At 56.9% G+C, this 10,769-nt stretch overlaps 1 protein-coding gene and 1 long non-coding RNA gene across 3 annotated transcripts in view; both read left to right on the forward strand.

The window, feature by feature from the left end:
• LOC107183301 overlaps positions 1-10,769 on the forward strand; it is a 16,224-nt gene that overhangs the window by 5,008 nt on the left and 447 nt on the right. The window lies entirely within an intron of this gene.
• On the forward strand, positions 807-8,348 carry KLF11 (Kruppel-like factor 11). Of its 2 annotated transcripts, XM_015564920.1 has the most exons (4): positions 807-1,147; positions 2,549-2,634; positions 2,671-3,506; positions 5,981-8,348. In XM_015564920.1, exons 1-4 carry the CDS (start codon positions 887-889, stop codon positions 6,259-6,261), a joined length of 1,464 nt encoding a protein of 487 aa, XP_015420406.1. In that variant the 5' UTR covers positions 807-886; the 3' UTR covers positions 6,262-8,348. The 2 variants fall into 2 exon arrangements, with proteins under 2 accessions (XP_015420406.1, XP_006765234.1); XM_006765171.2 differs by having other exon boundaries at positions 2,549-3,506.

A 10,769-nucleotide genomic window follows, 5' to 3' on the forward strand; every position in this document is an offset into this window, starting at 1 on the left:
ACCGGGTCGTCGCCAAGCGTGCACCGCGAGGGTCGGAGAGCCAGGGAGCTCTGCGCCTTCTGCTTCCTCCCCGCACGGAGTCCCGTCTGTGACCCGGGAGAGCTGCCTCCTTGCGGTGTGCCTGCGGGGACCTGAGCGGGACCGGAGGGTTTGATGCGGGCGCGCCAAGTGGAAATATGCACCTTCATAGCCTGGGACTTACTTGCAGCTGGAAAGAGCGGGTGCGACCCCTGGGAAGACAGCCTCCTGGGTTGCGGGGACCTTACAGATGCTTCCTCTCATCCCCACCCCCACCCCCAATAGCCTTGAGGCATGAAGGTGTGACATGTCCCCCAGACCAGGAACAGGCTTTACACTCATGGGCCCCCCAAGTTCTGCTCGCCGGGGCCAGGGGGGTGGGGAGGCTCTGAACGCTGCCCAAAACGCACCGCAGGGAGCGCTCCCCGTGGCTTTGCCAACTCAGAAGAGCCGCCCTGGTCTCAGCCCAGCAGAGAGCTGGATGGAGGCGGTGCCCTTCCTTCTGCTGTGATTACATCAAGAACCTTTCTAAGAATCAGGGTTTTCTGTGGAAAGGGCTTGCCAGCCACGCCCAGTCATCAGAACGTTGGCATGAGAGCAGAATTGTCCGAGCGTCCTGTTGACATCTCTCCCTAGAGCGGAGCGTGTGCAGTGCCGTGCGTGTGTGGAGTGCGGTGCGTGTGGAGTGCGGTGCGTGTGTGCAGTGCCGTGCGTGTGCGGAGCGCTCTGCGTGTGGAGCGCCGTGCGTGTGTGCAGTGCCATGCGTGTGTGACATGTGAGTGCAGCTCCTGTGCGTGTGTCCGCACGCCTATCTCTGTATTTCCCGGGGCTGAGAAGCCGTTGTGTCGCCTGCCTTTAGGTCGACATCATGGACATCTGCGAGTCCATCTTGGAGAGGAAGCGGCATGACAGCGAGCGGTCTGCGTGCAGCCTCTTGGAGCTGAATGACATCGAAGCTGTTGAGGCTCTTGTGTGCATGAGCTCCTGGGGTCAGAGGCCCCGGGCAGGCGACCTGTGGAAGATGAGACCCCTCACGCCTGTGTCTGACTCTGGGGATGTCACCACCCCTCTGCTGGTGGATGAGGCCACACCCGAGCTGCCCAAGGACCTCCATTCCTTGTCAACGCTGGTAAGAGGCGGGGGGTGGAGAGGTGTGTGCAGTGGCCAGCGCTCCTGGAGTACATGTGCTGAGGGACACGCGGGCAGGGTCCCTGGGTGGCTGGCAAGCAAGGGCACGGCCTCCCCTGTGGAGGGCCTGAGATGAAGCTGTGTTTTGTCTTTTGGAAACATGTTTTCCCATGGATCGACCACAGCTTGCAGCCACAGGGCTAAAATGTGCATAGCACAAAACCTACAGGTTGATTTGAGAAAGCAAAACGTACTCATTTCCCTGGGCAATTGCAGGGTGGGGACCAGGTTCCCCCAGATGACCTAGTCCAGGGTCAGGGTAAGTGGGTGGCAGCTGGGGAAAGCCTGTGCGTTGGCACCAGACACCCTAAGTTGGTGGGTGGAAAGACTGGCCTCTGCCTCCCGGTGGCAGCCAGCTTCTGACTTGGGCGAGTTGGCTGCCATCAGGCACTGTTTCCTGTTTCCTTAACTTGCCGCGGCTCTGACATTACTGGGAGAAACGCGCCTCAGCTCGGAGAGGTGAGAGCTGTCTGTCGCTCACGGAAGTGAAAGTGGTCACTTAATGGCCCTGGGCTGGAAGCTGGCGCTGGAAAGAGACTGCGGGAACCACTTGGAGAAGGATGAGAAGGGCCGAGCGTGCGTAGCGAGGACTGCAGAGTCTGGCCTGGCTGCCGGAGCCCCTCAGAGCTCTTGGCATGAGGCTCTTCCCGGGAAGGCTGACAAGTGGGAATTGGTGGGGCAGTACAGAGAGGCTTGGTTTAGGCAGGCCACCGGTTAGAGCAGCGGTTCTCCACCTGTGGGTCGCGACACCTTTGGGGGTCGAACGACCCTTTCACGGGGCTCGCCTAAGACCATCGGAAAACACATATATAATTACATATTGTTTTTGTGATTAGTCACTATACTTTAATGATGTTCAATTTGTAACAATGACATTGGGGGTCACCACAACATGAGGAACCGTATTAAAGGGTCGCGGCATTAGGAAGGTTGAGAAACACTGGGTTAGAGCGTGGCCTCTGGGCATCATCGCTCTGACGGGTTTGCCTGGCCTCATCTCGCAGGCGCTGGCTGAGTGTGTATCAAATGAGAACCACTGGGGTTTCAGAAACATTTCCGAGGATCCCAAGTTCCTGTGGAAAGCTCTCTCCCTTGAGTGTCAGTTTGTTTTCTCATCGGAGTCCTAATGCTCCCATCGCCCGTTTCCGTCACTGCGGGCCCAGGAGCGGCACTGGTTACACCGGGCACAGGGATAGGTTTGGGAGGTCAGGAAAGGAGGGAGACCAGAAAGTAAAGGCTTAGGCCAGTTTTTTAAAGGCGTCGGGAGCATCCTGGTCAAAGTAAATGCCTTTCAAAATGTGACCAAAGCAGCCTTTTCCACAGTCTTTTCTTCTCCCCCAAGTGCATGACTCCGCCTCAGAGCCCTGACCTCATGGAGCCGTTGGCGAGAACACTCCTTCCTTCCCAAGCTCCTGACTCCAAAGCACGCGTGGCCGTGGCCGTGGCCGTCCCCCCAGCCTTTGCGGGGGCAGCCAGCGCCCTCAGCCGGAGGGAGGAGAGGATCCTGCCTGGTTTGAAGCCGGAGTGGCTGCAGCCGGCCGCTGGCGCCCCCTGCAGGGCTGTGATGGCCAGTGCCACCCACCACGCCCTGGGGAGTCCTGCTCCTGGCCACAGTCCTGCCTCCCAGCCTCCAGACCACAGGGGAGGAGCAGCACCGCTTCGGGGACACGCGGAAGCTTTGCGGGACGCGCGCCCCAGAGACACTCCCCTCACCGTGAACTCAGGGCCCCGTCCGCCTTGCTCCAAGAAGTCTGGCGACTGGGTTCCCTCCGACCAAGGCCAGCAGGCAGGTCGGCCAATTGCGGTCCCACCCTGCTCCCCCAAGAACTGTGAAAATGACCTGCCCGGGAACACCACGCCTCTCATTTCTGTCCCCGTCCCCAGCCCCCCCATCCTTTGCCAGATGGTCCCTGTGACTGGACAGAGTGGCATGTTGCCGGCATTTTTGAAGGCACCTCCCCCCGTCTCCGCCGGGACTGTCGCACCCATTCTGCCCCACGCTGCTCCAGGGTCCCAGCCGGTGCTCATGGGACCACCTGTGCCTCCGGGAGCTGTGATGCTGGTGCTGCCCCAGGGGGCGCTCCCCCCGCCCGCCTCCTGCTCCCCGGCAGGTGTCATGGCTGCGGGGAATACCAGGTTGTTGCCTCTGGCTCCGGCCCCCGTGTTCATCGCCACCAGTCACAATGGGGCCCCTCAGGCAGACTTTTCCCGAAGGAGGAACTATGTTTGCAACTTTCCGGGCTGCCGGAAAACCTACTTCAAAAGTTCCCACCTCAAGGCTCACCTCCGCACCCACACAGGTAAGTGCGAGGCAGGTGGGCATGGGGGCGCGGATCCAAGTCAGGGAACCTGTCTGGATTCCTAGAACACGGCATCGGCTCACCCTGTGCACAGGATGCAGGCGTCCTGTGGCGGCGACCCTTTGATAGCGTTTAGGGTGATGCTTACGTGGCCCCTTTCTCTTCACGTGGCCGTGGGCATGCCATTCTCTGCGTGTTGGAAACTGCACCCCCATTCAGTAAACAGTCTGACTTAGGGTTAGGGTCAAGGTCTCTCCAGTGTGTGGGAAAGCTTGAACTTCTGGAATATTTGAAATGTGAAGGAGTATAGTTTTCTTTCGGGAATATGTAGTTTTTCATTCAGAAGTCACACAGAAAGTGTAATGACTTAGCGGTCTCTTTATGTCTTAACTGCATTCAATAGCATTTTCTGCAAGGATGGAAAGTTTCTCTGTCCATTAGGAGAGCCGCGAGCCACACGCCCTTGTGTGGACCGTGACTAAGAAACTGAACTTGACGGTTTCGTTAAGTTCACATTTACGTAGCTGGGGGCCAGTGCTGCAGGGCTGTAACAGGTATGAGGCCCCGGGCGGTTTGTCGTCTTGTTCTGCAGGGTCCTGTGGTGGAGCAGTCGGCTTGTTAAACTCGCCTTTCGGGGTTCACACACACACACACACACACAGGCAGTGACAGGCTCAGGTTCTGCAGCGAAGATTGCTCCATAAACTGGCCCTGAAATCCCTCCCACTGGCGTGTCTGCTGCTGGCCTGTGGGACAGCCACGCAGACAGGCAGGGTCGGGGGGCGCGGAGGGAGGGGGCCCTCCCTGGACACTGTGCTCTGAGGGGCAGCTGCCGCTGGGGCATGGAGCAGCCTGGCGTTGGCGGGCGTTGCAAAGGGAGCTCTAGGCCTCCGCTCTGCGGGCGGGCGGCTGATTGCTCAGGTGCAGGCTCCGAGCCTGGCCTGCCAAGCACCTGCCTCTCCGCCCGGACCTTCCCTCCCCAGCTCCACGTCCTGCCCGGACCTTCCCTCCCCAGCTCCACGTCCTGCCCGGACCTTCCCTCCCCAGCTCCACGTCCTGCCCGGACCTTCCCTCCCCAGCTCCACGTCCTGCCCGGACCTTCCCTCCCCAGCTCCACGTCCTGCCCGGACCTTCCCTCCCCAGCTCCACGTCCTGCCCGGACCTTCCCTCCCCAGCTCCACGTCCTGCCCGGACCTTCCCTCCCCAGCTCCACGTCCTGCCCGGACCTTCCCTCCCCAGCTCCACGTCCTGCCCGGACCTTCCCTCCCCAGCTCCACGTCCTGCCCGGACCTTCCCTCCCCAGCTCCACGTCCTGCCCGGACCTTCCCTCCCCAGCTCCACGTCCTGCCCGGACCTTCCCTCCCCAGCTCCACGTCCTGCCCGGACCTTCCCTCCCCAGCTCCACGTCCTGCCCTTCGCCTGCCACGCTCTGCCCAGCTCTCTTCTCTGAAAACCCGGGAAGGGCCTTCCCCAAGCCGTTCTTACACGTGTTTGCTGATCTCATTCCTTCCTGACCCAGCGGCGTACTGTATGTCCCACTGCACTTTTTCTTCGTGTTTTAGTTTCTTATGTACTTGACTGTCTGACTGGATATAAACTCTTGGCGTTGCCCGTCCAGAGTGGCTCAGTGGTTGAACGTCGACCTATGAACCAGGAGGTCATGGCTCGATCCCCGGTCAGGGCACATGCAGTCAACCAATGAACGCATCAGTGAGTGGAACAACCGTTCTGGCTCTAAAAATCAATGTTTTTTTTAAAAATATATTTTATTGAGTTTTTGCAGAGAGGAAAGGAGAGAGATAGAGAGTTAGAAACATCGATGAGAGAGAGAAACATCGACCAGCTGCCTCCTGCACACTCCCCACTGGGGATATGCCTGCAACCAAGGTACATGCCCTTGACCGGAATCGAACCTGGGACCTTTCAGTCTGCAGGCCGATGCTCTATCCACTGAGCCAAACCGGTTTCGGCTAAAAATCAATGTTTTTAAAAAAATACTCACTAAGGAAAAAAGCCTTCCCCTTACCACAAGCTAACAGTTGAAGAGTTATTTTTATTTTGAAAGATTGGCCATCCTTGGGCCCTGCCACATTACAGCTCAGGTGTGGCAGGAAGAATGCATCTTGGAGGATTTCTTGACTTCTGAGTGACCCGATACCAGAATAACTGGGTATCACTGTGGTCCTTGATTTTGAGGAACAAAATTTAAAAACACGGGTCAGCCCTAGCTGGTTTGGCTCAGTGGACAGACATCGGCCTGTGGACTGAAGGGCACATGCCTGGGTTGCAGGCTCGATCCCCAGTAGGGGGGATGCAGCAGGCAGCCGATCAATGATTCTCTCTCATCATAGATGTTTCTTTCTCTCCCTTTCCCTTCTTCTCTGAAATCAATAAAAATGTATTTTTTAAAAATAAAAACAACACAGGTGAACCTGTGCGATAGTTTTCTGTACCGTGTGTTTTCTCGCCGCCAGGGGAGAAGCCGTTCGGCTGCAGCTGGGACGGCTGCGATAAGAGGTTCGCGCGCTCGGATGAGCTGTCCCGCCACCGCCGGACGCACACCGGGGAGAAGAAGTTCGCGTGCCCCGTGTGCGACCGGCGCTTCATGCGCAGCGACCACCTGACCAAGCACGCCCGGCGTCACGTGACCACCAAGAAGCCACCTGGCTGGCAGGCAGAGGTTGGCAAACTGAACCGAATCGCCGCGGCAGAGAAACCCAGGAGCCCGCTGGTGAGCCGGCCAGCCTCAGCCTGAAGGGCCGCAGGGAGTCGCCCGTGGGAGCTTAAAAAGGCTTTTCAGGGAAGGACGGACTGATGGTTCGCTCCCGAAACCACTGTCGTGGGGGCTGGGGAAGAGCAGAGGCTGGTTCTGATGAGCGTATGTTACCTGTTCTCTTTTTGGTTGAGACCCTGTTCGGTGTCTTTTGTAGTTTCAGAAGTTTTTTACAGAAATGGAAGAAAATTTGACGATCTAAATCACCAGCATTCAAACATTTCGGCAATAAATTCTACAAAATCTGGATTTTTACAGCCTTTCTATTCATGTTTTGTAGAAACGAGACAGGGTATGACTTTATACTGTTTTTTTATGAAAAGATTTATATTGTTGGTACTCCGATCACCAGTTTCTAGATAGATGATTTTGGAGTCTTTTCAGTGGTTCACGTTTTTATAAGAACCCTTCTTTCAGTAACCTTGAAACATTATTCAGCCAGAAAAAAAAAATCGCAAGTTTGTAATCAGGCCTTTTAGAGCTAAGAATTTTTTAGAATCAAACTGGTTGACAGGGTCTCTAAGAGAAATGCCGCTTTCCTCTGACAGTGTGGCAGGCAGCTTCCTCATGACATTCTGCAGGGACGCTCCAGGCAGCCATTCCTTCGCAGCTGTAGCCCGAGGATCAAAATTTTGGTTGCATAGAACTAACTAGTCGCCTGTGTCCACGCTGTGACTTGTGCAGGATGTACCCAGAGGATGACTTAAACACACTCCACAGACAGACAGACAGACACCCTGTGGGCAGGGAGCCTCGGTAGGATCCGTCTGTGCTCTGTGGAGAGCACAGCGTTCGCAGTTCCCTGTTTGTACCTCAAACACCGGCGCAAAAAAGAAGGAAAAAAGGATGCCGTAAGCACGCAACCCAGCTGCCCAGTTGTCAGGGACTTTTACTGCGGCCTCATCCGTAGTCTTTTTGTGGGCAGAGCAACTTCTTAGAGCAGCAGGGAGTGGTCTCACTGGTGGGAGGAACTTCCCACCCAAGTACAGGTCTGTACTCTGCACACGCAGGCGAAGGTGCGTGCAGGCGGCCCAGCCCAGGGGTCCGGCTCCTTGATCGAGAACTGGAGGAAAGGCAAGTTGTGCTTTTCCAGCTGCCAGCCAGCTGCCTTTTCACTCGTGGTGTTTGAAGGAAACTGACCACACAGAAAACTCCTTGCAATGGGGGTGTTTTGCAGTCCGACAGGAAGTAGACCGCGGGCAGCGACGTTGGAGCTGTGAGCACAGGCCCTCGCTCCACAGCGCCCGCCCCTGGCGGCACCGAGAATCCAGGCGGCGGAACGTGCGAAGGAACGGAGGGATGGCGTCCATTGTGCCGGTGTTCAGAGTGTGGCTCTGCCTCTTGGGCCTGGCATTTACCTTTATTAGAAGGCTGGTGAGGTGAGATGTTGAATAAATATAATGAGGTTCGTGCAGGAGAACAATTAGATGCATACAGCGCCGGTCCTTTCTCTCCCACTCATACCTTCAAATCAGCATGAACACCTCTGTGTGCGTGTCCGCGGCGGCATTACGTTCGGGTAGTTTCCTTCATTATGCAAAACAATGTTAGTCCTGCCAGTGTGGTGGGGGGTCCCAAGGTGGAGTGCTTCCCGCGCGTCACACGGAATGTCATGCTCTGAGCGTTTCTAAGGAGATGGGCTGGGCTGCCCGTGGTTTTGATTTGCGCTTCCATTCCTGATCGGATGTAGAAATGCCTCCTGGAAGCAGACTTCCTTTGCCTTCTGTCTGTCCCTGAAAGATGGCAAGTTGGGAAACAGTTTTGTCTGAAGAATTCTGTCCTGGGAGCCACCCTTGGTTGGTTCCGCGTGGAGCCCCGCGGCAGGCGGCTCTGGGCGCCCAGGCAGCCTCCCCCTCCTTCCCCGTGCGGCCCGCCCCCCAGTGCACTTTACTTTCTGAGCACTTTTGCCTGATCTTTGACTTTGAGCCTTGTAAGTGGCTTCAGTAATAAAATTTGAAATGTCTTGGAATTGTTTTCTGTACCACCAGACTCTGACGTCTTATTTAAATGAATATGTGTGATGTAACTTTTTCCTTTGAATCGCATAAAACTTTGATTTGCAAACTGGACTTGTGTCCCATGTCATTTAACTGCCCCAGTGACTTCAGAAAATAATTTACCAAATCCAGTGTACATAGGCCCAGCCTACGCCTTCTCTCTGTTCCCTGGGTTCCGTTCCTCTCCCGGGCCCCCCAGGTTCCGTGGAGGGTTCTTTCTGAAAGAACGGTGTGAAGAGGCAGCTGCTGTGTGGGCCGATCTGGTGCTGGGTCTGGCCCTGGCAGGACCGTGGGTGCGGGGTGGCCCCGTGCCCCTCCTCCTCGAGCTCTTCCTGTGCCAAGAGGGGGGAGGGAGGGAACCTCACCCCCCACCCTCAGCCCAGGCTTTAGAGGTGCCACAGCGCCAGTCTTCACTCCTGCTCCTGGGGTGCGTTCTCTCTTGCACCCACTTGGGCTGGGATTTGCATCCACGTCCCCTTAAAGGAGCTGCTGTGGATGTTGCCAGGGACGCGTGGGTTCCGGTCTCAGTCCTCCTCATATTTGTCCAAAACGACCAAGCTCCTCTAGTGACATCTCCCCAACACTAGACTTTCTCACAGGTGACTCCCTTGTCTTTGAAAAGAACAGCAAGCCCTGGCTGGTGTGGCTCAGTGGATAGAGCGTTGGCCTGGGGGCTGATGGGTCCCAGGTTTGATTCCGGTCAAGGGCACATGCCTCAGTTGTGGGCTTGATCCCCAGTGGGGGCTGTGCAGGAGGCAGCTGATCAATGATTCTCATCATCGATGCTTCAATCTCTTCCTCTTCCTTCCTCTCTGAAATCAATAAAAATATATTAAAAATAAAAAGTAAATAAAGAAAAAGAACAGCAAGCCCGGCTGGCGGGGCTCTGGCTGAGTGTCCACCTAGGAACCAGAGGTCAGGGTTCGACTCCCGGCCAGGGCACAGACTCAGGTTGTGGGCTCGATCCCCAGTGTGGGGGTGCTTTGAGGCAGCTGGTCAATAGTGCTCTCTCATCATTGATGTGTCTATCTCTCCCTTTCTGAAATCAATAAAAATATACTGAAACAAAACAGCAAGACTACCCTTCAAGTTCTTCAGGTGCAGCTAGAGTCACCCTGGCCTCCGCTCTCACTTGACATTCAGTCAATCCTCTTGGCTCGGTGCCTTCCGAAGCCGCCCATCCTGGGATGTGACGGTGGCAACGACATGCAGGTGTGACTCGTGGGCCACGTGGGTCCTGGTCATGTGTGTGCATGTGTGTGCAGGCGTGCTGGGGAGGCGAGATCCGAAGGGGCTTTGCACTTAGCCGTCCACCTGGAGGCCTCCAACTCCAGCCCTTTGCCTCTGGGAGGCGGCCACAAGCTGGTTACTCAGCTTTGTGACTTCCCTGCTGTCTTCCCTCTGTCTCCAAGGTCCTGTTCCCCGCTGCAACATCCACGGTGCCTTTGCTTTCAACCTGCCTCTCTGTGAGCGACTTTTAAAATGAGGAGCTTGAGACATGTTCTTAACAGCTGGGCGCCATCCTGGGAGAGACACACTGTCCTCTGTCGGGGGGCTCGCTCCCCAAGGCCTCTCCCCGAGAAGCCGAGAGTCCCCAGGTGGCCCTGAGCGGGCTCGGAGACAGGCGCCCTCTCCCTGGAGATGAAGAAAGAAGACGCCACCAGCCGAGGGCGGGGGGAGGTGCGCTTGCCTGAGGAGATGACACAGCCGTGGAGCTGGGGCTGGGGCTCCCACCCAGCTCTGGGGAGCTGCCCCAGGGCCCCCTTCTCTGGACTCCAACACTACAGGTCTGACCAACCACTAGTAACGAACTTTATTCCTAGTGTAATCCACCTGCTAAAAGACAAGGCCCCCCCATGACAGGGATCATAGCACCTACCCCACCGTCTGCCCGGGTGTCCGTCCATCCATCCGAATCAAACTTTAAAACGAGGACTATGGAGACAACGGGTGTCACGTGCCTGGCACAGGGGTGCACCCAGGGGGCGGCCTTGGCTGGGTCCAGGGCTCTGGCTGTGAGAAATGGAATGTTAGCTTCTTTGAGAAGACGCATTGTGCCCTGGCCGGTGGCTCGCTTGGCTGGGGCACTGTCCTGGGCTCCGCACGGCGGTGGGCGCGATTCCCAGTCAGGACCCTCCCTGGGTTGCAGGTGGGTCCCAGGACGGGTGCGCGTGGGAGGCGGCGGACTGACGCTTCTCTCACACACTGACGCTCCTCCCTCTTCCTAAAACCAAACACCTGTGGGTGAGGACGCACCATAATTACATTAAAAGAAGCTTCTGTATCACTAAAATAGTAACGGCTTTAATCGTCTTGTCAAAAGAGAGGGTTTGGGCGTGGGGAGGGCAGCTCTGGTTGGCGGGGTTCTGGGCCACCCCCCGGGCCCCGGGCTCCGGCCTGCCTCGGAGAGGAGACCTCCGAGCTCTGCACCATCTGATCACAGAGCCGAGTTCACGGAAACGCCCGCTCGCCCTGGTCCGTCGGGCGAGATGC

Source organism: Myotis davidii, unplaced genomic scaffold (assembly GCF_000327345.1).
Source record: "Myotis davidii unplaced genomic scaffold, ASM32734v1 scaffold61, whole genome shotgun sequence".
NCBI lineage: Eukaryota > Metazoa > Chordata > Mammalia > Chiroptera > Vespertilionidae > Myotis > Myotis davidii.